Source organism: Staurois parvus, unplaced genomic scaffold (assembly GCF_062004578.1).
Source record: "Staurois parvus isolate SC_StPar_1 unplaced genomic scaffold, SC_StPar_1.0 ptg001207l, whole genome shotgun sequence".
NCBI classification, from domain to species: domain Eukaryota; kingdom Metazoa; phylum Chordata; class Amphibia; order Anura; family Ranidae; genus Staurois; species Staurois parvus.
This window is the reverse complement of record NW_028319003.1, coordinates 371,392-394,648: the sequence shown is the minus strand read 5'-3', so window position 1 is coordinate 394,648 and position 23,257 is coordinate 371,392. Positions and strand designations below refer to the sequence as shown.

Here is a 23,257-nt window from a genome sequence, read left to right as displayed (position 1 = left end):
TCAGGTGTTGTAGGACCTCCATGAGAAGACCTCATGATCAGGTGTTGCAGGACCTCCATGAGAAGACCTCATGATCAGGTGTTGTAGGACCTCCATGAGAAGACCTCATGGTCAGGTGTTGTAGGACCTCCATGAGAAGACCTCATGATCAGTTGTTGTAGGACCTCCATGAGAAGACCTCATGATCAGGTGTTGTAGGACCTCCATGAGAAGACCTCATGATCAGGTGTTGCAGGACCTCCATGAGAAGACCTCATGATCAGGTGTTGCAGGACCTCCATGAGAAGACCTCATGATCAGGTGTTGCAGTACTTCCATGAGAAGACCTCATGATCAGGTGTTGTAGGACCTCCATGAGAAGACCTCATGATCAGGTGTTGTAGGACCTCCATGAGAAGACCTCATGATCAGGTGTTGTAGGACCTCCATGAGAAGACCTCATGATCAGGTGTTGTAGGACCTCCATGAGAAGACCTCATGATCAGGTGTTGCAGTACCTCCATGAGAAGACCTCATGATCAGGTGTTGCAGGACCTCCATGAGAAGACCTCATGATCAGGTGTTGTAGGACCTCCATGAGAAGACCTCATGATCAGGTGTTGTAGGACCTCCATGAGAAGACCTCATGATCTTATCATGTTTCTGGTTCCTCTCCTCACCCCCTCCAGGATGGAAGCCCCATCCTCCAATTGGAGTTCCTCTCACACCGAGTTCCTCCTCCATGGCTTCCCTGGGATCTCGCGGTCCAGACCAAGCTTTGCCATCCCGATCCTTTTTCTGGATCTCCTGATCCTGGCCGGGAACTTCACCATGGCATGTGTCATCTGGACGGAGAAGACTCTACACTCGCCCATGTACATACTCATCTCTTTGCTTTTCTCCGTGAACATCGTCTACGCCTTGGCCGTCATGCCCAAGTTCCTTCTGGGGTTGATGTTCGATCTGGAGCAGATCACGTTGTCTGGGTGCCTGGCGCAGATGTCCTTCATGTACTTGGCCGGGACCTTCAGCTCCAACCTTCTCCTCCTGATGGCTGTGGACCGATCGGTGGCCATCCTTCTGCCCCTGCGATACCACCTCATTATGACCCAGAAGACATTGTCATGGCTCCTCCTCCTCAGCTCGGCCCGGAGTCTCCTCTTCGTTTCTCTCATAGTCGGTGTGGCCTCCAAGGTTCCGTTTTGCGGCTCCAACATCATCCTGAACTTCTCCTGCGAGAACATGAGCCTCCTGAACCTGGGGTGTGGAGACACGTCCAAGGTGCAAGCTGTGGGCCTTTGGGTGAGGATCGTTCTGACGGCCACCGATGGAGCGTTCGTCCTGATCTCGTACGGGAGGATCCTCTACACCGTCATGAACTTGGTGGAAGGGAAGGCTCGGGGCAAGGCCAGGCAAACCTGCGGAGCTCACCTCCTGGTGGCCATGGTGACCTACTCCTCTGGGTTGTCCTCTTCCATCGTATATCGAATGGGACGAGCCGTTTCCATCGACTTCCAGAACACTGTGAGCTTGCTGAACTACGTCATCCCCGCAGCCGCCGACCCCATCATCTACGGGGCCAAGATGACGGAGATCCGGAACGGCCTGAGAAAACGACTCGCCATGAAAAATCCACCACGAGTGGTAGAGGCAACGTTCATGAGATGTCCACCATCCAAGGCATGGAGACCGATCTACTCCTCCACACAATTATCGACCCAGATTCACCACAACTCACCAACCGGACCGGGAAGGCCAGAATCGGGTCAGAACCAACAGGCAGAAGGAAGAAAAGGGGGTTCCTGCCACAGCGAATAGTTAGGGTAAGAATTTCACTTTCTTGTGTTTATTCGGATTGGGGTTTTACTGGATTCAAAGTATTCAGATCTTTTCTATTCTTTTCTATTCTATTCTATTCAAAATTTAAATTTCAGAAGACAGCTATATTCTGTCCAATCTATTCTATTCTTTTCTTTTCAATTCCATTCCATTCCATTCTTTTCTATTTTATTCCATTCTATTCTATTCTTTTCAAAATTTGAATTTCAAAAGATGGCTATATTCTGTCCATTCTATTATTTTCTTTTCTATTCCATTCCATTTTAGTCTAGTCTATTCTTTCCATTCTATTCCAATCTAGAAGATGGCTATATTCTGTCCATTCCATTCTATTCTTTTCTATTCCAATCTAGAAGACGGCTATATTTTGTTCATTCTATTCTATTCCAATCTATTCTATTCTTTTCAAAATTTGAATTTCAGAAGACAGCTATATTATGTCCATTCTATTCTTTTATATTCTATTCCATTCTATTCTATTCTTTTCAAAATTTGAATTTCAGAAGACAGCTATATTATGTCCATTCTATTCTATTCTATTCTTTTATATTCTATTCCAATCTATTCTATTCTTTTCAAAATTTTAATTACAGAAGACGGCTATATTATGTCCATTCTATTCTATTCTTTTATATTCTATTCCATTCTATTCTATTCTTTTCAAAATTTGAATTTCAGAAGACAGCTATATTATGTCCATTCTATTCTATTCTTTTATATTCTATTCCCATCTATTCTATTCTTTTCAAAATTTTAATTACAGAAGACGGCTATATTATGTCCATTTTATTCTATTCTTTTCTTTTCTACTCCAATCTATTCTATTCTTTTCACATTCTGAATTTCAGAAGATGGCTTTTTTTTATTTTATTATATTCTTTTCTATTCTATTCTGATTACTCTTTTTTAATATTCTATTTTATTTTATTCTAGTCTATTCTTTTATTTGTTTCTAAATTCAGAAGACGGCTATATTCTTTCCATTTTATTCAAAATATGAAATTCAAATTTTGAAAGATAGCTACACTCTTTCTATGCTATTCTATTCTTTTATTTTCCATTCTATTCAATTCTTTTCAAAATTCAGATTTCAGACGATGGCTATATTCTTCTTATTCTATTCTATTCTTTTCTTTTCTATTTAATATTTTCTATTCTATTTTAAGAGGACTATATTTATTCTATTCATTTCTTTTATTTTTTATTCTATTTTATTCCATTCTATTCTTTTCAAAATGTGAATTTCAGAAGATGGCTATATTCTTTCTATTTTATTATATTATTTTCTATTCTATTCTTTTATGTTCTATTCTATTCTGTTTACTCTTTTTATTTAATATTCTACTGTATTTTATTCTATTCTATTCTTTTATTCATTTCTAAATTCTAAATTCAGAGGACATCTATATTCTTTCTATTCTATTCGAAATTTGAATTTCAAAATTCAAATTTTGCACTATTCTATTCTTTTTTCTATTCTATCCCATTCTAGTCTATTCTTTTTTAAATTTGAATTTTCGGATGATGGCTATATTCTTTCTATTTTATTATACTCTTTTCTATTCTATTCTTTTTTTATATTTTATTCTGTTTTATTCTATTCCTTTTGAAATTACAATTTTGGAAGACTGCTATATTCATTCTATTCTATTCTATTCTATTATTTTATATTCTATGTTACTATTTATTCTGTTCTATTCTTTTTCAAAATTCAAATTTCAGAAAATAGCTATATTCTATTTTATTCTATTCTAGTCTATTTTTTTTATTTTATATTCTATTCTTTTACTTTCTACTTTATTCTGTTTTACTATTTTTATATTCTATTCTGCTCTATTTTATTCTAGTCTATTCTTTTTGAAATATACATTTCAGAACATGGCTATATTCTTTCTATTATGTTCTATTCTTTTTTTTTTTCTATTCTCTTATTTTCTTTTTTATTCTGTTTTATTCCATTCTTTTTGAAATTAAAATTTTGGAATGCGGCTATATTCATTCTATTCTATTCTACTCTTTTATATTCTATTCTGTTTTACTATTTTTTATATTCTACTCTATTTTATTCTAGTCTATTCTTTTCAAAATTCAAATTTTGCAAGACGGCTACACTCTTTCTATTCTATTCTATTGTTTTATTTTCTATTTTATGACATTCTATTCTTTTGGAAACTTGAATTTCGGAAGACGGCTCTATTCTTTCTACTTTATTCTACTCATTTCTATTCTATTCTTTTATTTTCTCTTTTCTGAATGTACATAATGACAAGGGGTGGTTTGCTGTGCTGGGGGGTCTACTGTTGCTGGTTGCCAGGAATCAAGTTTGTGTGTGTGTGTGTGTGTGTGTGTGTGGGGGGGGGGTATGGTGCTGGGAAGGATCTACTGTTGAGGGAAGAGTTTATTGTTGCTGACTGCTGGAGGGCCTATTGTTGTTGTTGGGGATCTATTGTTGTTGTTGGGGATCTATTGTTGTTGGTCGGGATCTATTGTTGTTGGGGATCTATTGTTGCTGGGATGTCTATTGCTGTTGGTGGGGATCTATTGTTGCTGGGGATGACAGTTGTTACTGGGGATGTCTATTGTTGTTGGTAGGGGATCTATTGTTGCTGGGGATGTCAATTGTTGCTGGGGAGGTGCATTGTTGTTGGTGGGTATCTATTGTTGTTAGTAGGGGATCTATTGTTGCTGTGGATGTCAATTGTTGCTGGGGAGGTCTATTGTTGTTGGTAGGGGATCTATTGTTGCTGGGGATGTCAGTTGTTGCTGGGGAGGTGCATTGTTGTTGGTGGGTATCTATTGTTGTTGGGGATCTATTGTTTTTAGTAGGGGATCTATTGTTGCTGGGGATGTCAATTGTTGCTGGGGAGGTCTATTGTTGCTGGGGATGTCAGTTGTTGCTGGGGAGGTGCATTGTTGTTGGTGGGTATCTATTGTTGTTGGGGATCTATTGTTTTTAGTAGGGGATCTATTGTTGCTGGGGATGTCAATTGTTGCTGGGGAGGTCTATTGTTGTTGGTGGGGATCTACTGTTGTTGGTGGGGATCTATTGTTGTTGGGGATCTATTGTTGCTGGGGATGTCAATTGTTGTCGGTGGGGATCTAATGTCAGTCATTGCTGGGGAGTTATATTGTTGTTGGTGGGGGATCTATTTTTGCTGGGGAGGTATATTGTTGTTGGTGGGGGATCTATTGTTGTTGGGGATGTTAATCGTTGCTGAGGAGGTATATTGTTGTTGGTGGGGAATGTATTGTTGCTGGGGAGGTATATTGTTGTTGGTGGGGGATCTATTGTTGTTGGGGAGGTATATGTTGTTGGTGGGGGATCTATTGTTGCTGGGGAGGTATATTGTTGTTGGTGGGGGATCTATTGTTGTTGGGGATGTTAATCGTTGCTGAGGAGGTATATTGTTGTTGGTGGGGGATCTATTGTTGCTGGGGAGGTATATTGTTGTTGGTGGGGGATCTATTGTTGCTGGGGAGGTATATTGTTGTTGGTGGGGGATCTATTGTTGTTGGGGATGTTAATCGTTGCTGAGGAGGTATATTGTTGTTGGTGGGGGATCTATTGTTGCTGGGGAGGTATATTGTTGTTGGTGGGGGATCTATTGTTGCTGGGGAGGTATATTGTTGTTGGTGGGGGATCTATTGTTGTTGGGGATGTTAATCGTTGCTGGGGAGGTATATTGTTGTTGGTGGGGGATCTATTGTTGCTGGGGAGGTATATTGTTGTTGGTGGGGGATCTATTGTTGTTGGGGATGTTAATCGTTGCTGAGGAGGTATATTGTTGTTGGTGGGGGATCTATTGTTGCTGGGGAGGTATATTGTTGTTGGTGGGGGATCTATTGTTGCTGGGGAGGTATGTTGTTGTTGGTGGGGGATCTATTGTTGCTGGGGAGGTATATTGTTGTTGGTGGGGGATCTATTGTTGCTGGGGAGGTATATTGTTGTTGGAGGGGATCTATTGTTGCTGGGGAGGTATATTGTTGTTGTTGGTGGATCTATTGTTTCTGGGGAGGTATATTGTTGTTGGTGGGGGATCTATTGTTGAGGAAGGGGTCACTTAGTCTGCTGGAGGAGCTTTTGTTGCTGGTAGGTGTCTACTGTTGTTGGGGTGAATCTAATGTTGCTGGGGGGATCTATTGCTGCTGGAGAGTGTCTGTTGTTGCTGAGGGGATCTATTGTTGCTGGGGGCCCATTGTTTCTATGCAAGTCTATCGTCTCTGAGTGGATCTATTGTTACTGGTGATGATCTATTGTTACTGGGTGGATCTATTGTTGCTGGGGTTCTGTAGGGAGTTGAACCAAGGGACATTGCTGAGAGGTGGGTAGGGGGTGGAACCAAGGGGAGCTGCTGAGAGGTGGGTAGGGGGTGGAACTAAGGGGCGCTGCTGAGAGGTGGGTAGGGGGTGGAACTAAGGGGCGCTGCTGAGAGGTGGGTAGGGGGTGGAACCAAGGGGCGCTGCTGAGAGGTGGGTAGGGGGTGGAACTAAGGGGAGCTGCTGAGAGGTGGGTAGAGGGTGGAACCAAGGGGCGCTGCTGAGAGGTGGGTAGGGGGTGGAACTAAGGGGCGCTGCTGAGAGGTGGGTAGGGGGTGGAACCAAGGGGCGCTGCTGAGAGGTGGGTAGGGGGTGGAACTAAGGGGCGCTGCTGAGAGGTGGGTAGGGGGTGGAACCAAGGGGCGCTGCTGAGAGGTGGGTAGGGGGTGGAACCAAGGGGCGCTGCTGAGAGGTGGGTAGGGGGTGGAACTAAGGGGCGCTGCTGAGAGGTGGGTAGGGGGTGGAACCAAGGGGCGCTGCTGAGAGGTGGGTAGAGGGTGGAACCAAAGGGGCGCTGCTGAGAGGTGGGTAGAGGGTGGAACCAAAGGGGCGCTGCTGAGAGGTGGGTAGGGGGTGGAACTAAGGGGCGCTGCTGAGAGGTGGGTAGGGGGTGGAACTAAGGGGCGCTGCTGAGAGGTGGGTAGAGGATGGAACCAAGGGGCGCTGCTGAGAGGTGGGTAGGGGGTGGAACTAAGGGGCGCTGCTGAGAGGTGGGTAGAGGATGGAACCAAGGGGCGCTGCTGAGAGGTGGGTAGGGGGTGGAACTAAGGGACGGTGCTCAGTGGTGGGTAGGGGGTGGAACCAAGGGACGGTGCTCAGTGGTGGGTAGAGGGTGGAACCAAGGGACGGTGCTGAGAGGTGGGTAGAGGGTGGAACCAAGGGGCGCTGCTGAGAGGTGGGTAGGGGGTGGAACCAGGGGACGGTGCTGAGAGGTGGGTAGAGGGTGGAACCAAGGGGCGCTGCTGAGAGGTGGGTAGGGGGTGGAACCAAGGGGCGCTGCTGAGAGGTGGGTAGGGGGTGGAACCAAGGGACGGTGCTGAGAGGTGGGTAGAGGGTGGAACCAAGGGGCGCTGCTGAGAGGTGGGTAGGGGGTGGAACCAAGGGGCGCTGCTGAGAGGTGGGTAGGGGGTGGAACCAAGGGACGGTGCTGAGAGGTGGGTAGGGGGTGGAACCAAGGGACGGTGCTGAGAGGTGGGTAGGGGGTGGAACCAAGGGACGGTGCTGAGAGGTGGGTAGGGGGTGGAACCAAGGGACGGTGCTGAGAGGTGGGTAGGGGGTGGAACCAAGGGACGGTGCTGAGAGGTGGGTAGAGGGTGGAACCAAGGGACGGTGCTGAGAGGTGGGTAGGGGGTGGAACCAAGGGACGGTGCTGAGAGGTGGGTAGGGGGTGGAACCAAGGGACGGTGCTGAGAGGTGGGTAGAGGGTGGAACCAAGGGACGGTGCTGAGAGGTGGGTAGGGGGTGGAACCAAGGGACGGTGCTGAGAGGTGGGTAGAGGGTGGAACCAAGGGGCGATTCTCAGAGGTGGGTAGGGGGTGGAACAAAGGGGCACCACAATTTTTAGGGGTAGAGGATTTGTGATAGGAAGGGTCAATTTTTATGGGGGGAGGAGGATCTGGTCCCTTATTGCCCAACTGGGGGCCATGCAAAGTAAGAAAAGGGGGAGTTGAACCATCGGACTGGATGGACCACAAATATTTACAAAGTGCTCCTGGTCTCCCCTCCCATATGTTCTGATGATGTCCTTGTCTTGGTGGAACCTCCGGACCAAACTCCAGCTCTTTTTCTGACAATGACAAAGTCTTTCCAGGATTCAGGATGGCGATGGGATTTGGGTTCTTGGTGGTCCCATATCTTCTCACCGCACCTGTCTTCTCTTTGCTCCATGATGGTAGCAGGTACATGGGTGCACCTGGTCCCCAAACTCTAGAGCCACCCTCCTCTGTACAATTCTCTGGAGAATCGAGGTAGCTCATGAGATCTCAGAAGGAGCAGGGCCAAGGGCCCAGGGATGGCTTCTAAAGGATTATTTGCTGGAGGGCATCATCCTGGGGTCCTGGTCTGAAGAAGGATCTACCTGTGGATGTTGGGTGTCAGACAGCTCATAGGACACTGTGACCTTGCTGTGGACTTCGGGTGTGCTTGTGCTAGAACAGATCTAGCTCCCAGAGGAGCTCCCAGAGGAGCTCCCCTTGGGGCGATCTCTCAGCTCCTTGGTGAGCTAGCATCATCTAGGACTTCTTAAAGCTTCTAAGCCTTGGAAAGTTCACAGGAAGATCATCTTTGGATGTTGCTCAGGTGTTCCTGTACCTTTGGGGCGATATTCAGCTCATTGGTGAGCTAGCATCATCTAAAGCTTCTTAAATCTTCTAAATCTTGGAAGGTTCCCAGGAAGATCATCTTTGGATGTTGCCCAAATGTTCCTGCGATTTTGGGGCAATCCTTCAGCTCCTTGGTGAGCTAGAATCATCCAGGACGTCTTAAAGCTTCTTCTAAGTCTTGGAAGGTTCTCAGGAAGATCATCTTTGGATGTTTCCTGGGTGTTCCTGAGACTTTGGGGCAATCCTTCAGCTCCTTGGTGAGCTAGAATCATCCAGGACGTCTTAAAGCTTCTTCTAAGTCTTGGAAGGTTCTCAGGAAGATCATCTTTGGATGTTTCCTGGGTGTTCCTGAGACTTTGGGGCAATCCTTCAGCTCCTTGGTGAGCTAGAATCATCCAGGACGTCTTAAAGCTTCTTCTAAGTCTTGGAAGGTTCTCAGGAAGATCATCTTTGGATGTTTCCTGGGTGTTCCTGAGACTTTGGGGCAATCCTTCAGCTCCTTGGTGAAATAGAATTATTCAGGACATCTTAAAGCTTCTTCTAAGCCCTGGAAGGTTCACAGGAAGATCATCTTTGGATGTTGCCTGTGTGTTCCTGCACCTTTGGGGCAATCCTTAAGCTCCTTGGTGAGCTAGAATCATCCAGGACTTCTTAAATCTTCTTCTAAGTCTTGGAAGGTTCCCAGGAAGATCATCTTTGGATGTTTCCTGGGTGTTCCTGAGACTTTGGGGCAATCCTTCAGCTCCTTGGTGAGCTAGAATCATCCAGGACGTCTTAAAGCTTCTTCTAAGTCTTGGAAGGTTTGGGTGTTGGGTGTCAGACAGCTCATAGGACACTGTGAGGAAAGACCTTGCTTTGGGTGTGCTTGTGCTAGAACAGATCTAGCTCCCAGAGGATGCCACGTGAACTAGGCCTGCTCTGATGTATTCTCTATTCCTTTTCAGGAAAGGTGTCCATAGAGAAGATTAGTGAGAAGCTGTCCTCCCGTTTTTGCTATTGATGGTTTGGAGTACCCTGAGACCCTAAACCCCTCATCTGGTAAAATTCCTCAGCAATAAATCTTGAGTGAGTTATTGGATCCAGAGTTCATGGAGCGGTGCTTGTGGCCGTGGGCAGCCTCTCTGCTGTTAGGGAAGAACCAGTTATCACCAGCGGGTAGCGCTACACACAGATCACAGAACACCACTCGGAGGTTTCAGAACTAGAATGACGTGAGGAGCACTTATATCAGAACATCAGCTGGCTTCTTCCAGACGTCTGACACCATAACTGATACAGGACTGAAGAAGGTTCTCATCTCCCTATAGGATGATGCCAGCCACCCGTCTCCCCACCCACCACGCGGTGCGCTCTGTCCATAGGAATTCCTGTGGCGTCTGGACGGGCAACAAGACTTTGAACATTTGGGTGAGAGGAAGGGTTGCCAAGCGATTTCCACAACTGTCCATAAATGTCCATTAATCAGAGTACTGGCACCTCCTCCAAAAGACGCCGACTGGGAGCGCTGGGCAGGCACTGACCATGGAAGGAGCAGGAGGCCTCATGTGCTGATACTGCTCCTGTCATGGCGGAGTGATCGGTCCTCTCCCCGCCAGCACAGCTTCCACTGGGGGCGCTGCTGTGCATGTGGTGCTTGGTGCCTGCTGGGAGTCTGGGACCCGGACCCCCGCCATCTGCTTCCTCGCCCAAACTGGCATGTGTCCATCCAACCCTCTCATAGAGCCAGCAAGCCCAGTTGGGTTCCACCCACAGAGGGTACAGGTTCAAGAAGCACACCGACATGTCCAATGGGGAGCTACAAGAGCTGGTGAGTCCAACCCCAGGCCCAGAGGACCGGGGCTACAGTCCAGGGGGACTGGCTGCATAATCCTGACACCCTCCATAGAGAGACTGCCACCTCCAGACTTGTCCAGGGGCCCCTCCATGGGGGACACTGATATAATGGTTCCCCCTTCATGTATTCACTCTGTGGAAGGTGTCCTGTGCTCCAAAAAGAGCCCCCCCTCCCACATCAGAGTTCCCGGTGTTCCATGTACAAGTACAAACTCCACCTGGTCACCAGAGCCCTCCCCTTACAGAAGAGTCCTCAGAGTTCCCCCGTACATCAGAGTCCACGGAGTTCCCCCTTACATCTGTCTGCAGGGTTACCCAATACAATGCAAGGGAAACTCTGACGTAATGCGGAATTCTGCAGATGTAAGGTGGTCTCTGGTCACCAAAGCCCCCTCTTTATATCAGAGTCCTCAGAGTTCCCCTTTACATCAGAGCCATCAGAGTTCCCCCTTACATCATAGTCTGCAGGGTTCCCCAATACAATGCAAGGGAAACTCTGACGTAATGGGGAATTCTGCAAATTGAGATGTAATGGGGAATGCAGCGGACTCTGATGTAACGTGGTCTCTGGTCACCAACCCCCCCCCCCCTTTTATATCAGAGTCCTCAGAGTTCCCTTTTACATCAGAGTCCTCAGAGTTCCCCTTTACATCAGAGTCCACAGAGTTTTCCCTTGCACCCCCAGACTCTGTGAGCCTGTGTCCTGAGGTTTATGAGTCTGTCAGTCGCGGTAGAGTGATTAGGAATATTTCGGGGGGTACAAGGACTGTTGTATGTTAGTGGCTAGACACAGATTCGGTTTAATCAGCCGCCTTTAAGCCCCGCCCACTGTTAGCCAAGATCTGGCCATGCATAGTGATCACTGTGGCGTGCTGCTAATGCCGCAGGACCTATATTTCTGTTTCCTCCCAAAGTTCCCCAAACCTTTCATCGTCCGAGTCGTACTTCACCAATCTGGAATTTGCAGATGACTCGTTCCGGGTATTGATGACGTCTTCTGATTGGTTATAAATATCGATCGTCTGAGTTTATAATAGGAGTTTCTGACATATTTCAGGTTGTCAGTAAATAAATCTGCTCCGTCAGTAAATTTTCCAGGTGTTGTCACCGATCGTGGGGGGGTTGGCAACACCGATCTCTTGTAGGATCCCATGTTGTCTGTCATGGCTCCTCATCCATGGGAGGATTCCAGTCCTCGGAGGTCAGGGTTTCCTCCATTCAGTGTCTGCGCTCAGGGAGGAGTTGTCTGTCGGGGCCCTTGGACGCTCTCCTGTGTGGCCCCTTCCTCTCTCCCAGACAATTCAGGAAGGACGGAGAGGAGGACAGATTGGACTCTGGTGACTCTGAGAAGTTTAATGGGCCTTCAGGGGGAATCTCCACAGAGGAGAGGATGGATATAACCTTCCCAATGATGAGATTCTGCAGACATCACCCAGGAATGGAGGAGAGCGGTCGGGGGAGGGGAATGGTGCCATTACCAGGTAGGTACCTCCTGAGTCCCCCCACCAGACAAGCTCTGGTCTCCTCTGTAGACCTCCATATGACGAGGATCTTCAGGGTGTGTGTATTATACTGAGGGCCCTATCTATGGAGGACAGCAGATACCCCTCCACCACACCCTGTATACTGGATATATACTGTATACTCCACATCATGGCCACCTTGTCCTCCTGCTGACACTTCACATAGAGCTCTATGATCGAGGGAGGGAAATGGTGTCATTACCAGGTAGGTACCTCCTGAGTCCCCCCACCAGACAAGCTCTGGTCTCCTCTGTAGACCTCCATATGATGAGGATCTTCAGGGTGTGTGTATTATACTGAGGGCCCTATCTATGGAGGACAGCAGATACCCCTCCACCACACCCTGTATACTGTATATATACTGTATACTCCACATCATGGCCACCTTGTCCTCCTGCTGACACTTCACATAGAGCTCTATGATCGGGGGGAGGGGAATGGTGTCATTACCAGGTAGGTACCTCCTGAGTCCCCCCACCAGACAAGCTCTGGTCTCCTCTGTAGACCTCCATATGATGAGGATCTTCAGGGTGTGTATTATACTGAGGGCCCTATCTATGGAGGACAGCAGATACCCCTCCACCACACCCTGTATACTGTATATATACTGTATACTCCACATCATGGCCACCTTGTCCTCCTGCTGACACTTCACATAGATCTCTGTGATCGGGGGAAGGGGGGGGGGACAACCAGAGCACAACATATAGAAGGGAACATCTATCAGACTATATCAGCTGAAAGCCATCAAGAGGTAACAAAAGTCATGGAAAGTCCTCCAGTTAGTTTCCTTTCGTAAATGGAGTAGAAAAGCCTTCTCCTTCTAGCATGTTGCAGAGAGGGACCCTTGCTCTCTGTGTGGAAGCAGTGGTCTCTCTGCAGGGGTCCCACCAGTGGTGGATTTAGGTTTTGTGAACACAACAAATCTGCCCCCCCCCTCCTCTCAGGAAGGAGAAAGACTCACCATAGCAGCTCTCCAGGATCCCAACTCCCATCATGGTGTCTCATGGCTGCTCCCCTGGCTTCCCTCACTGCGCTCTTCCACCTGCTGCCCAGCCCGGTGCCCCTCAGACCCTCCTCATACACAGCACCCCTCCGTATACACTACGAGGGGTGCTGGAGTGACCTACTGAGTGGTACTGAAGGCACCCACAGGGTGTGCTGGAGTGACCTATGAGGGGTGCTGGAGTGATCTACAAGGTGTGCTGGAGGCACCTATGAGGGGTGCTGGAGTGATCTACAAGGTGTGCTGGAGTGACCTATGAGGGGTGCTGGAGTGACCTACGAGGGGTGCTGGAGTGATCTACGAGAGGTGCTGGAGTGATCTACGAGGGGTGCTGGAGTGACCTACAAAGGGTGCTGGAGGTGTCCATGAGGTGTGCTGAAGTGACCTACGAGGTGTGCTGAAGTGACCTACGAGGGGTGCCTAGAGTGACCTATGAGGGGTGCTGGGAGTGACCTATGAGGGGTGCTGGAGTGACCTATGAGGGGTGCCGGGAGTGACCTATGAGGGGTGCTGGAGTGACCTATGAGGGGTGCTGAAAGTGACCTATGAGGGGTGCCGGGAGTGACCTATGAGGGGTGTTGGAGTGACCTATGAGGTGTGCTGGAGGCACCTATGAGGGGTGCTGGAGTGACCTATGAGGGGTGCCTGGAGTGACCTATGAGGGGTGCCGGGACTGACCTATGAGGGGTGCCAGGAGTGACCTATGAGGTGTGCTGGAGGCACCTATGAAGGGTGCCAGGAGTGACCTATGAGGTGTGCTGGAGGCACCTATGAAGGGTGTGGGAATGACCTATGAGGGGTGCTGGAGTGACCTATGAGGGGTGCCGGGAGTGACCTATGAGGGGTGCCGGGAGTGACCTATGAGGGGTGTTGGAGGCACCTATGAGGGGTGTTGGAATGACCTATGAGGGGTGCCGGGAGTGACCTATGAGGGGTGTCGGGAGTGACCTATGAGGTGTGCTGGAGGCACCTATGAGGGGTGTTGGAATGACCTATGAGGTGTGCTGAAGTGACCTATGAGGCGTGCCAGGAGTGACCTATGAGGGGTGCTGGAGTGACCTATGAGGGGTGCTGGAGTGACCTATGAGGGGTGCTGGAGTGACCCATGAGGTGTGCTGGAGTGACCTATGAGGCGTGCTAGGAGTGACCTATGAGGGGTGCCGGGAGTGACCTATGAGGGGTTCCGGGAGTGACCTATGAGGGGTGCCGGGAGTGACCTATGAGGGGTGTGGAGGCACCTATGAGGGGTGTTGGAATGACCTATGAGGGGTGCTGGAGTGACCTATGAGGGGTGCCGGGAGTGACCTATGAGGTGTGCTGGAGGCACCTATGAGGGGTGTTGGAATGACCTATGAGGGGTGTTGGAGTGACCTACGAGGGGTGCTGGAGTGACCTATGAGGGGTGCCTGGAGTGACCTATGAGGGGTGCTGGAGTGACCCATGAGAGGTGCCAGGAGTTGCCTCCTACCTTCTAATCATGGGGCGTTATATGGCCATCCTAGCTGCAGGAGGCGATATACATTGGCTGAGGGGGGGAGGGGGGCTGGAATTCTAGATACGGTGCAGGGAGGGGAGGAAGGAATAGATGGAAGGACTTGTGTTCTTGTTTTGTTTATTCTCCTTGCACCTGATTGGGTATTCTTTACAAAGTGGGATCCCTCCCCACTAGCCAATGGCATCATTCATGCTCATCCCAGGTCCACCTATGGGCGAACAGAGCCCAGGAAGCACGGCGGGGGGGGGGGGTCCTGATACTGGGGTGACTGTACCCCCTCCACACACACTTCCCCCCGCTGTCACCAACATACCATGGACATGGACGGCAGAGTAGAATGAAACGTTTCTGAGGTCCAAAACATCCATAAACTCCGTCCACCGGACTTCCACCATCGATGTCTCACTCTACGCCCCCCATACAACGATCTCAGGTTGGCCGGACATGATTCCATGCTGGTTGTCACTATGATACAAATGTCTAGATCGAGTCCCTCACCCTTCCCTCCAATCACCTTCCATACTGTTGATGTCGGAGGTCACGCAGATAAAACGGAACAAATGTTGAGGCTCCTAATCATAGAAAACAACGGAAATTCTAAGAAATGTGAATTGTGGGTATGATGACTCTAATGGGCAACACTGGTGGCCGGAGAGCCTTCGTGGTAGAACCTTCTTGTGCGGCCTGTGTGGTAGAACCCTCTTGTGTAGCCTGTGTGGTAGAACCCTCTTGTGTAGTCTGTGTGGTAGAACCCTCTTGTGTAGCCTGTGTGGTAGAACCTTCTTGTGTAGCCTGTGTGGTAGAACCTTCTTGTGTATCCTGTGTGGTAGAACCTTCTTGTGTATCCTGTGTGGTAGAACCTTCTTGTTTATCCTGTGTGGTAGAACCTTCTTGTGTAGCCTGTGTGGTAGAACCCTCTTGTGTATCCTGTGTGGTAGAACCTTCTTGTTTAGCCTGTGTGGTAGAACCTTCTTGTGTATCCTGTGTGGTAGAACCTTCTTGTGTAGCCTGTGTGGTATAACCTTCTTGTGTAGCCTGTGTGGTAGAACCTTCTTGTGTAGCCTGTGTGGTAGAACCCTCTTGTGTATCCTGTGTGGTAGAACCTTCTTGTGTAGCCTGTGTGGTAGAACCCTCTTGTCAATTCTGTGTGGTAGAACCCCCTTGTGTAGCCTGTGTGGTAAAACCCTCTTGTGTAGCCTGTGTGGTAGAACCTTCTTGTGTAGCCTCTGTGGTAGAACCTTCTTGTGTAGCCTGGGTGGTAGAACCTTCTTGTGTGGTCTGTGTGGTAGAACCCTCTTGAGTAGCCTGTGTGGTAGAACCTTCTTGTGAATCCTGTGTGGTAGAACCCTCTTGTGTAGCCTGTGTGGTAGAACCTTCTTGTGAATCCTGTGTGGTAGAACCCTCTTGTGTAGCCTGTGTCGTAGAACCCTCTTGAGTAGCCTGTGTGGTAGAACCCTCTTGTGAATCCTGTGTGGTAGAACCTTCTTTTGTGGCCTGTGTGGTAGAACCTTCTTGTGTAGCCTGTGTGGTAGAACCCCCTTGTGTAGCCTGTGTGGTAGATAACTGTTGTGTAGCCTGCGTGGTAGAACCCTCTTGTGTAGCCTGTGTGGTAGAACCCTCTTGTGTAGCCTGTGTGGTAGAACCTTCTTGTATAGCCTGTGTGGTAGAACCTTCTTGTGTAGCCTGTGTGGTAGAAGCTTCTTGTGTTGCTTGTGTGGTAGAACCTTCTTGTGTGACCTGTGTGGTAGAACCTTCTTGTGTGACCTTTGTGGTAGAACCCTCTTGTGTAGCCTGTGTGGTAGAACCCTCTTGTGTGGCCTGTGTGGTAGAACCTTCTTGTGTAGACTGTGTGGTAGAACCTTCTTGTGTGACCTGTGTGGTAGAACCTTCTTGTGTGACCTTTGTGGTAGAACCTTCTTGTGTGGCCTTTGTGGTAGAACCCCCTTGTGTGGCCTGTGTGGTAGAACCTTCTTGTGTGGCCTGTGTGGTAAAACCTTCTTGTGTGGTCTGTGTGGTAGAACCCTCTTGTGTAGCCTGTGTGGTAGAACCTTCTTGTGTAGACTGTGTGGTAGAACCTTCTTGTGTGACCTGTGTGGTAGAACCTTCTTGTGTGACCTTTGTGGTAGAACCTTCTTGTGTGGCCTTTGTGGTAGAACCCCCTTGTGTGGCCTGTGTGGTAGAACCTTCTTGCGTGGCCTGTGTGGTAAAACCTTCTTGTGTGGTCTGTGTGGTAGAACCCTCTTGTGTAGACTGCGTGGTATAACCTGCTCGTGTAGCCTGTGTGGTAGAACCTTCTCGTGTAGCCTATGTGGTAGAACCTTCTTATGTGGCCTTTGTGGTAGAACCCCCTTGTGTGGCCTGTGTGGTAGAACCTTCTTGTGTGGTCTGTGTGGTAGAACCCTCTTGTGTAGACTGTGTGGTAGAACCTTCTTGTGTGGCCTGTGTGGTAGAACCTTCTTGTGTGGCCTTTGTGGTAGAACCCCCTTGTGTGGCCTGTGTGGTAGAACCTTCTTGCGTGGCCTGTGTGGTAAAACCTTCTTGTGTGGTCTGTGTGGTAGAACCCTCTTGTGTAAACTGCGTGGTAGAACCTGCTCGTGTAGCCTGTGTGGTAGAACCTTCTCGTGTAGCCTATGTGGTAGAACCTCCTTATGTGGCCTTTGTGGTAGAACCCCCTTGTGTGGCCTGTGTGGTAGAACCTTCTTGTGTGGTCTGTGTGGTAGAACCCTCTTGTGTAGACTGTGTGGTAGAACCTTCTTGTGTGGCCTGTGTGGTAGAACCTTCTTGTGTGGCCTGTGTGGTAGAACCTTCTTGTGTGGTCTGTGTGGTAGAACCTTCTTGTGTGGTCTGTGTGGTAGAACCCTCTTGTGTAGATTGTGTGGTAGAACCTTCTTGTGTAGACTGTGTGGTAGAACCTTCTTGTGTGACCTGTGTGGTAGAACCTTCTTGTGTGACCTTTGTGGTAGAACCTTCTTGTGTGGCCTTTGTGGTAGAACCCCCTTGTGTGGCCTGTGTGGTAGAACCTTCTTGCGTGGCCTGTGTGGTAAAACCTTCTTGTGTGGTCTGTGTGGTAGAACCCTCTTGTGTAGACTGCGTGGTAGAACCTTCTCGTGTAGCCTGTGTGGTAGAACCTTCTCGTGTAGCCTATGTGGTAGAACCTTCTTATGTGGCCTTTGTGGTAGAACCCCCTTGTGTGGCCTGTGTGGTAGAACCTTCTTGTGTGGTCTGTGTGGTAGAACCCCCTTGTGTGGCCTGTGTGGTAGAACCTTCTTGTGTGGTCTGTGTGGTACAACCCTCTTGTGTAGACTGTGTGGTAGAACCTTCTTGTGTGGTCTGTGTGGTAGAACCTTCTTGTGTGGTCTGTGTGGTAGAACCCTCTTGTGTAGATTGTGTGGTAGAACCCTCTTGTGTAAACTGCGTGGTAGAACCTGCTCGTGTAGCCTGTGTGGTAGAACCTTCTCGTGTAGCCTATGTGGTAGAACCTCCTTATGTGGCCTTTGTGGTAGAACCCCCTTGTGTGGCCTGTGTGGTAGAACCTTCTTGTGTGGTCTGTGTGGTAGAACCCTCTTGTGTAGACTGTGTGGTAGAACCTTCTTGTGTGGCCTGTGTGGTAGAACCTTCTTGTGTGGCCTGTGTGGTAGAACCTTCTTGTGTGGTCTGTGTGGTAGAACCTTCTTGTGTGGTCTGTGTGGTAGAACCCTCTTGTGTAGATTGTGTGGTAGAACCTTCTTGTGTAGACTGTGTGGTAGAACCTTCTTGTGTGACCTGTGTGGTAGAACCTTCTTGTGTGACCTTTGTGGTAGAACCTTCTTGTGTGGCCTTTGTGGTAGAACCCCCTTGTGTGGCCTGTGTGGTAGAACCTTCTTGCGTGGCCTGTGTGGTAAAACCTTCTTGTGTGGTCTGTGTGGTAGAACCCTCTTGTGTAGACTGCGTGGTAGAACCTTCTCGTGTAGCCTGTGTGGTAGAACCTTCTCGTGTAGCCTATGTGGTAGAACCTTCTTATGTGGCCTTTGTGGTAGAACCCCCTTGTGTGGCCTGTGTGGTAGAACCTTCTTGTGTGGTCTGTGTGGTAGAACCCCCTTGTGTGGCCTGTGTGGTAGAACCTTCTTGTGTGGTCTGTGTGGTACAACCCTCTTGTGTAGACTGTGTGGTAGAACCTTCTTGTGTGGTCTGTGTGGTAGAACCTTCTTGTGTGGTCTGTGTGGTAGAACCCTCTTGTGTAGATTGTGTGGTAGAACCTTCTTGTTGATCTTCATCCAAAAACTCCACCATCAATGGGCTGTGTAGGTGTGACTGGCATGAGAAGCTCTATGGGTCCTACTTCATCAGAAGTCTATGGGGTTCCAGACAGACATTGTTCTATAGGGCAAGCCTGGCACATATACCAAGCACATTGCATGATGGGATATGGGGGGAGGGGAGCGCATGAGCAAATTCTAAATACTACACGTCAAGGTCTGGAATTCGCACATGTCATCCATCTTGTCCTCCATTTACAGGTTTCTGGTTTTGATTTATACCAGATGTCATGGCTGGCACCTGGAATTCCACCTTCTATCCGTCCCACCAGGAAGTCACCTTGTTGGGGTTCCCTGGAGTCCTGAAGTTCAGACGTCTCCTCTTCGTCCCGTTTTTCCTTCTCTTTGTAATCATTATAATGACCAACGGCGCCATCATCCATACGGTGAGAAAGGAGAGCTCCTTGCATGCTCCGATGTACGTCCTCATCTCACTCTTGTCCATCACCCACATCTGTGGCACCATCAACATACTTCCCAAGATGCTCCTTGGCTTCCTCTTTGGCATGAACCGGATCACTCTGATTGGCTGCTTGCTTCAAATGTTCTTCATCTACTTCTTCTCCATGATGGACTGCAATGTTCTTCTGATGATGGCCCTGGATCGGTACATGGCCATCTGCAAGCCGTTGAGTTACCACAGCATCATGACCAGGAGAATGCTGGTTTATCTCATGGTTGCATCTTTTATAAGGGGTGTGACTTTCATCAGTCCCGTCATCTATCTGGCTTCCAGGGTCAAATTTTGTGGCTCCGATACCATCCACCATTTTGCTTGTGAGCACATGGCCCTGCTGGGCTTGGCTTGTAGTAACGTGACCAAAAACAAGATAGTGGGCCTGAGCTTTCGAGTGATCTCCATGATAGTGGACCTGTCCTTCCTCTCCATCTCGTACGGGACCATCATTTGGACCGCATCGAATATCTCCACCGGAGGGCTCAGGCACAAGGCGCTGCACACATGTGGAACTCACATCCTGGTCCTCTTGGTTGTCTACTTCTTCAGGCTCTCCTCCTCCGTCATTTACCGGATATCTAGATCGGTGACCCAAGACACCCACAATCTCCTCAGTGCTGCCTATTTATTGGTCCCTGCCCTGGCCAATCCTCTGATTTATGGACTTAGGGCCAATGAGATCAGAGTGCGAATACTGAAAACTTTCAGTCAGAAACGGGAGTTCACAAAAAGGACAATGTGAGCTTCTGTGTCCTGGAAGAAGAAGAGGTGATGGGATGAAACTTCTGGAACAACAAGAAACCGTCTGTTTGTAAAAACCGGACCAAGGAATCCGTTTACCGCCATGTCGTTCATTAATATTCGGTCTGTAATAGTCGGTCTGACCTTTGTGGTCACCCATGACGATGACATGTTCCTTGTCTCTACCCTCCCCCTCTGATCTCCCTGTAGGCACCTCAGAAGGTCTGCTACATACCATCTTGGCGTGTGCTTTGTGTATGTCCTATATACAGTATGCGCATGCGTGATTGTCTGCAGGACCTGATCATGCATGTTCTCCGCGTGTGCTCTGCATGTGCTCTGCGTGTGCTCAGACTGTGCAGTTCATTTTCTCCACTGTAGGTGGCGCACCACCTCATTGCAGTAGGAGAGGAAGTCAAGAAGAACATGGTTCCTCTATGGTTTCCCGTGTACCTGGAGAAGCTATCCGATTGGATTGACTCAGGAGCCGCTGAAGTTCGGGTCCCCAAACGGACCTCCAGGAGACAGGAACCAGTCCTTGAGCTTTGTTCTGAAGTTTTATTAGAGGAACTGAACTTGGATAAGGGTGAGGAGTGTACGGGAGGCCCAATGGATGTAGAAGGAGGAGGAGTCTCCCCTCCCCCAGTGATCAGACTGTACATTGTAACTTTGGCCCCCATAGATGGCCCCCCATAGATGACCACTATAGATGACCTCCATATATGTCTTCCATAGATGACCTGCATAGATAGCCTCCACAGATGGCCCCCACAGATGACCTCCACAGATGGCTCCCATAGATGACCCCCATAGATGACCCCCATAGATGGTCTCCATAGACAGTCTCCATATACAGCCCCCATAGATGGCTCCCATAGATGACCCCCATAGATGACCCCCATAGATGGCTCCCATAGGTGACCCCCATAGATGACCCCCATAGATGACCCCCATAGATGACCTCCATAGATGACCCCCATAGATGACCCCCATAGACGGCCTCCATATACAGCCCCCATAGATGGCTCCCATAGATGACCACCATAGATGACCCCCATACATGGCTCCCATAGATGACCCCCATAGATGACCTCCATAGATGACCCCCATAGATGACCTCCAATCACTACCACCAATGCCATGTAGTCTTCATTATGTTCATGTGAATTAAAAATTATTTTACATTTTTGTTTAAATCTGAAGTTTTCTGTAAAAAAGTTTCTTCAGATCCCGCCAGAAAAGTTCTCATTTAGGCAGTTCCTGTATTAGGGGGACAACGCTTTGTCCCTGTCTCCTGATTGTTCTCTTGAGTTGTCACCCTGTCATACAGACCATGGCCACTGGAGGAACAATATATAGGGGCACCGCGATACCACAGGTGACACCTAGGGGGCACTAAGCATGTTCACCACTAAATCATACAACTGGAAATATACATCATTGTATTCCTTCTGTATGTAAAGTCAGTATATATATATATATATATGTGTGTGTGATGTCACTGACACCCAGCATGTACTACACAGACAGGAGACGGTCAGAGACTGCGGACACAGTGCAGGAGATGACCAGAGACTGCAGACACAGTACAGGAGATGACCAGAGACTGCGGACACAGTACAGGGGATGACCAGAGACTGCGGACACAGTACAGGAGATGACCAGAGACTGCGGACACAGCGCAGGAGATGACCAGAGACTGCGGACACAGTACAGGAGATGACCAGAGACTGCGGACATAGTACAGGAGATGACCAGAGACTGCGGACACAGTACAGGAGATGACCAGAGACTGCGGACACAGCGCAGGAGATGACCAGAGACTGCGGACACAGTACAGGAGATGACCAGAGACTGCGGACACAGTACAGGAGATGACCAGAGACTGCAGACACAGTACAGGGGATGACCAGAGACTGCGGACACAGTACAGGAGATGACCGGAGACTGCAGACATAGTACAGGAGATGACCAGAGACTGCGGACACAGTACAGGAGATGACCGGAGACTGCGGACATAGTACAGGAGATGACCAGAGACTGCAGACACAGTACAGGGGATGACCAGAGACTGCGGACATAGTACAGGAGATGACCAGAGACTGCGGACACAGTACAGGAGATGACCGGAGACTGCGGACATAGTACAGGAGATGACCAGAGACTGCGGACACAGTACAGGAGATGACCAGAGACTACGGACATAGTACAGGAGATGACCAGAGACTGCGGACACAGTACAGGAGATGACCAGAGACTGCGGACATAGTACAGGAGATGACCAGAGACTGCGGACACAGTACAGGAGATGACCAGAGACTGCGGACACAGTACAGGAGATGACCAGAGACTGCGGACACAGTACAGGAGATGACCAGAGACTGCAGACACAGTACAGGAGATGACCAGAGACTGCGGACACAGCACAGGAGATGACCAGAGACTGCGGACATAGTACAGGAGATGACCAGAGACTGCAGACACAGTACAGGAGATGACCAGAGACTGCGGACATAGTACAGGAGATGATCAGAGACTGCAGACACAGTACAGGAGATGACCAGAGACTGCAGACAGCACAGGGATGACCAGAGACTGCAGACATAGTACAGGAGATGACCAGAGACTGCGGACACAGTACAGGAGATGACCAGAGACTGCGGACATAGTACAGGAGATGACCAGAGACTGCGGACAGTACAGGGATGACCAGAGACTGCAGACATAGTACAGGAGATGACCAGAGACTGCGGACACAGTACAGGAGATGACCAGAGACTGCGGACATAGTACAGGAGATGACCAGAGACTGCAGACACAGTACAGGAGATGACCAGAGACTGCAGACATAGTACAGGAGATGACCAGAGACTGCAGACACAGTACAGGAGATGACCGGAGACTGCGGACATAGTACAGGGGATGACCAGAGACTGCAGACACAGTACAGGAGATGACCAGAGACTGCGGACACAGTACAGGGGATGACCAGAGACTGCGGACATAGTACAGGAGATGACCAGAGACTGCGGACACAGTACAGGAGATGACCAGAGACTGCGGACACAGTACAGGAGATGACCAGAGACTGCGGACAGTACAGGGGATGACCAGAGACTGCGGACATAGTACAGGAGATGACCAGAGACTGCGGACACAGTACAGGGGATGACCAGAGACTGCGGACATAGTACAGGAGATGACCAGAGACTGCAGACACAGTACAGGAGATGACCAGAGACTGCGGACATAGTACAGGAGATGACCAGAGACTGCGGACACGGTACAGGAGATGACCAGAGACTGCAGACACAGTACAGGAGATTATTATTTATATGGCGCAGAAGGTTTGCTCAGCGCTGTACATTATAGTGGGGACAGAACATGAGACAATACAGTAACAATACAATACACGAGGGGTGCGAGGGCCCTGATCCTGGGAGCTTACAAT

The 23,257-nt window shown here is 49.0% G+C and overlaps 2 protein-coding genes across 2 annotated transcripts; both read left to right on the top strand.

Annotated features, from left to right (window-relative positions):
* The first annotated feature begins 669 nt into the window (after window positions 1-669).
* On the top strand, window positions 670-1,797 carry LOC149438190 (olfactory receptor 52E8-like). The gene has a single exon (XM_089660140.1). The coding sequence runs from the start codon at window positions 670-672 to the stop codon at window positions 1,795-1,797; it is 1,128 nt and encodes a 375-aa protein (XP_089516266.1).
* A 17,041-nt stretch (window positions 1,798-18,838) lies between these two features.
* LOC149438189 (olfactory receptor 52K1-like) lies at window positions 18,839-19,807 on the top strand. The gene has a single exon (XM_089660139.1). It carries the CDS (start codon window positions 18,839-18,841, stop codon window positions 19,805-19,807), a length of 969 nt encoding a protein of 322 aa, XP_089516265.1.
* Window positions 19,808-23,257: the final 3,450 nt, after the last annotated feature.

Coding starts and splice junctions, on each gene's coding strand:
- LOC149438190 (XM_089660140.1), top strand. CDS start 670: ATGGAAGCCCCATCCTCCAATTGGAGTTCCTCTCACACCGAGTTCCTC.
- LOC149438189 (XM_089660139.1), top strand. CDS start 18,839: ATGGCTGGCACCTGGAATTCCACCTTCTATCCGTCCCACCAGGAAGTC.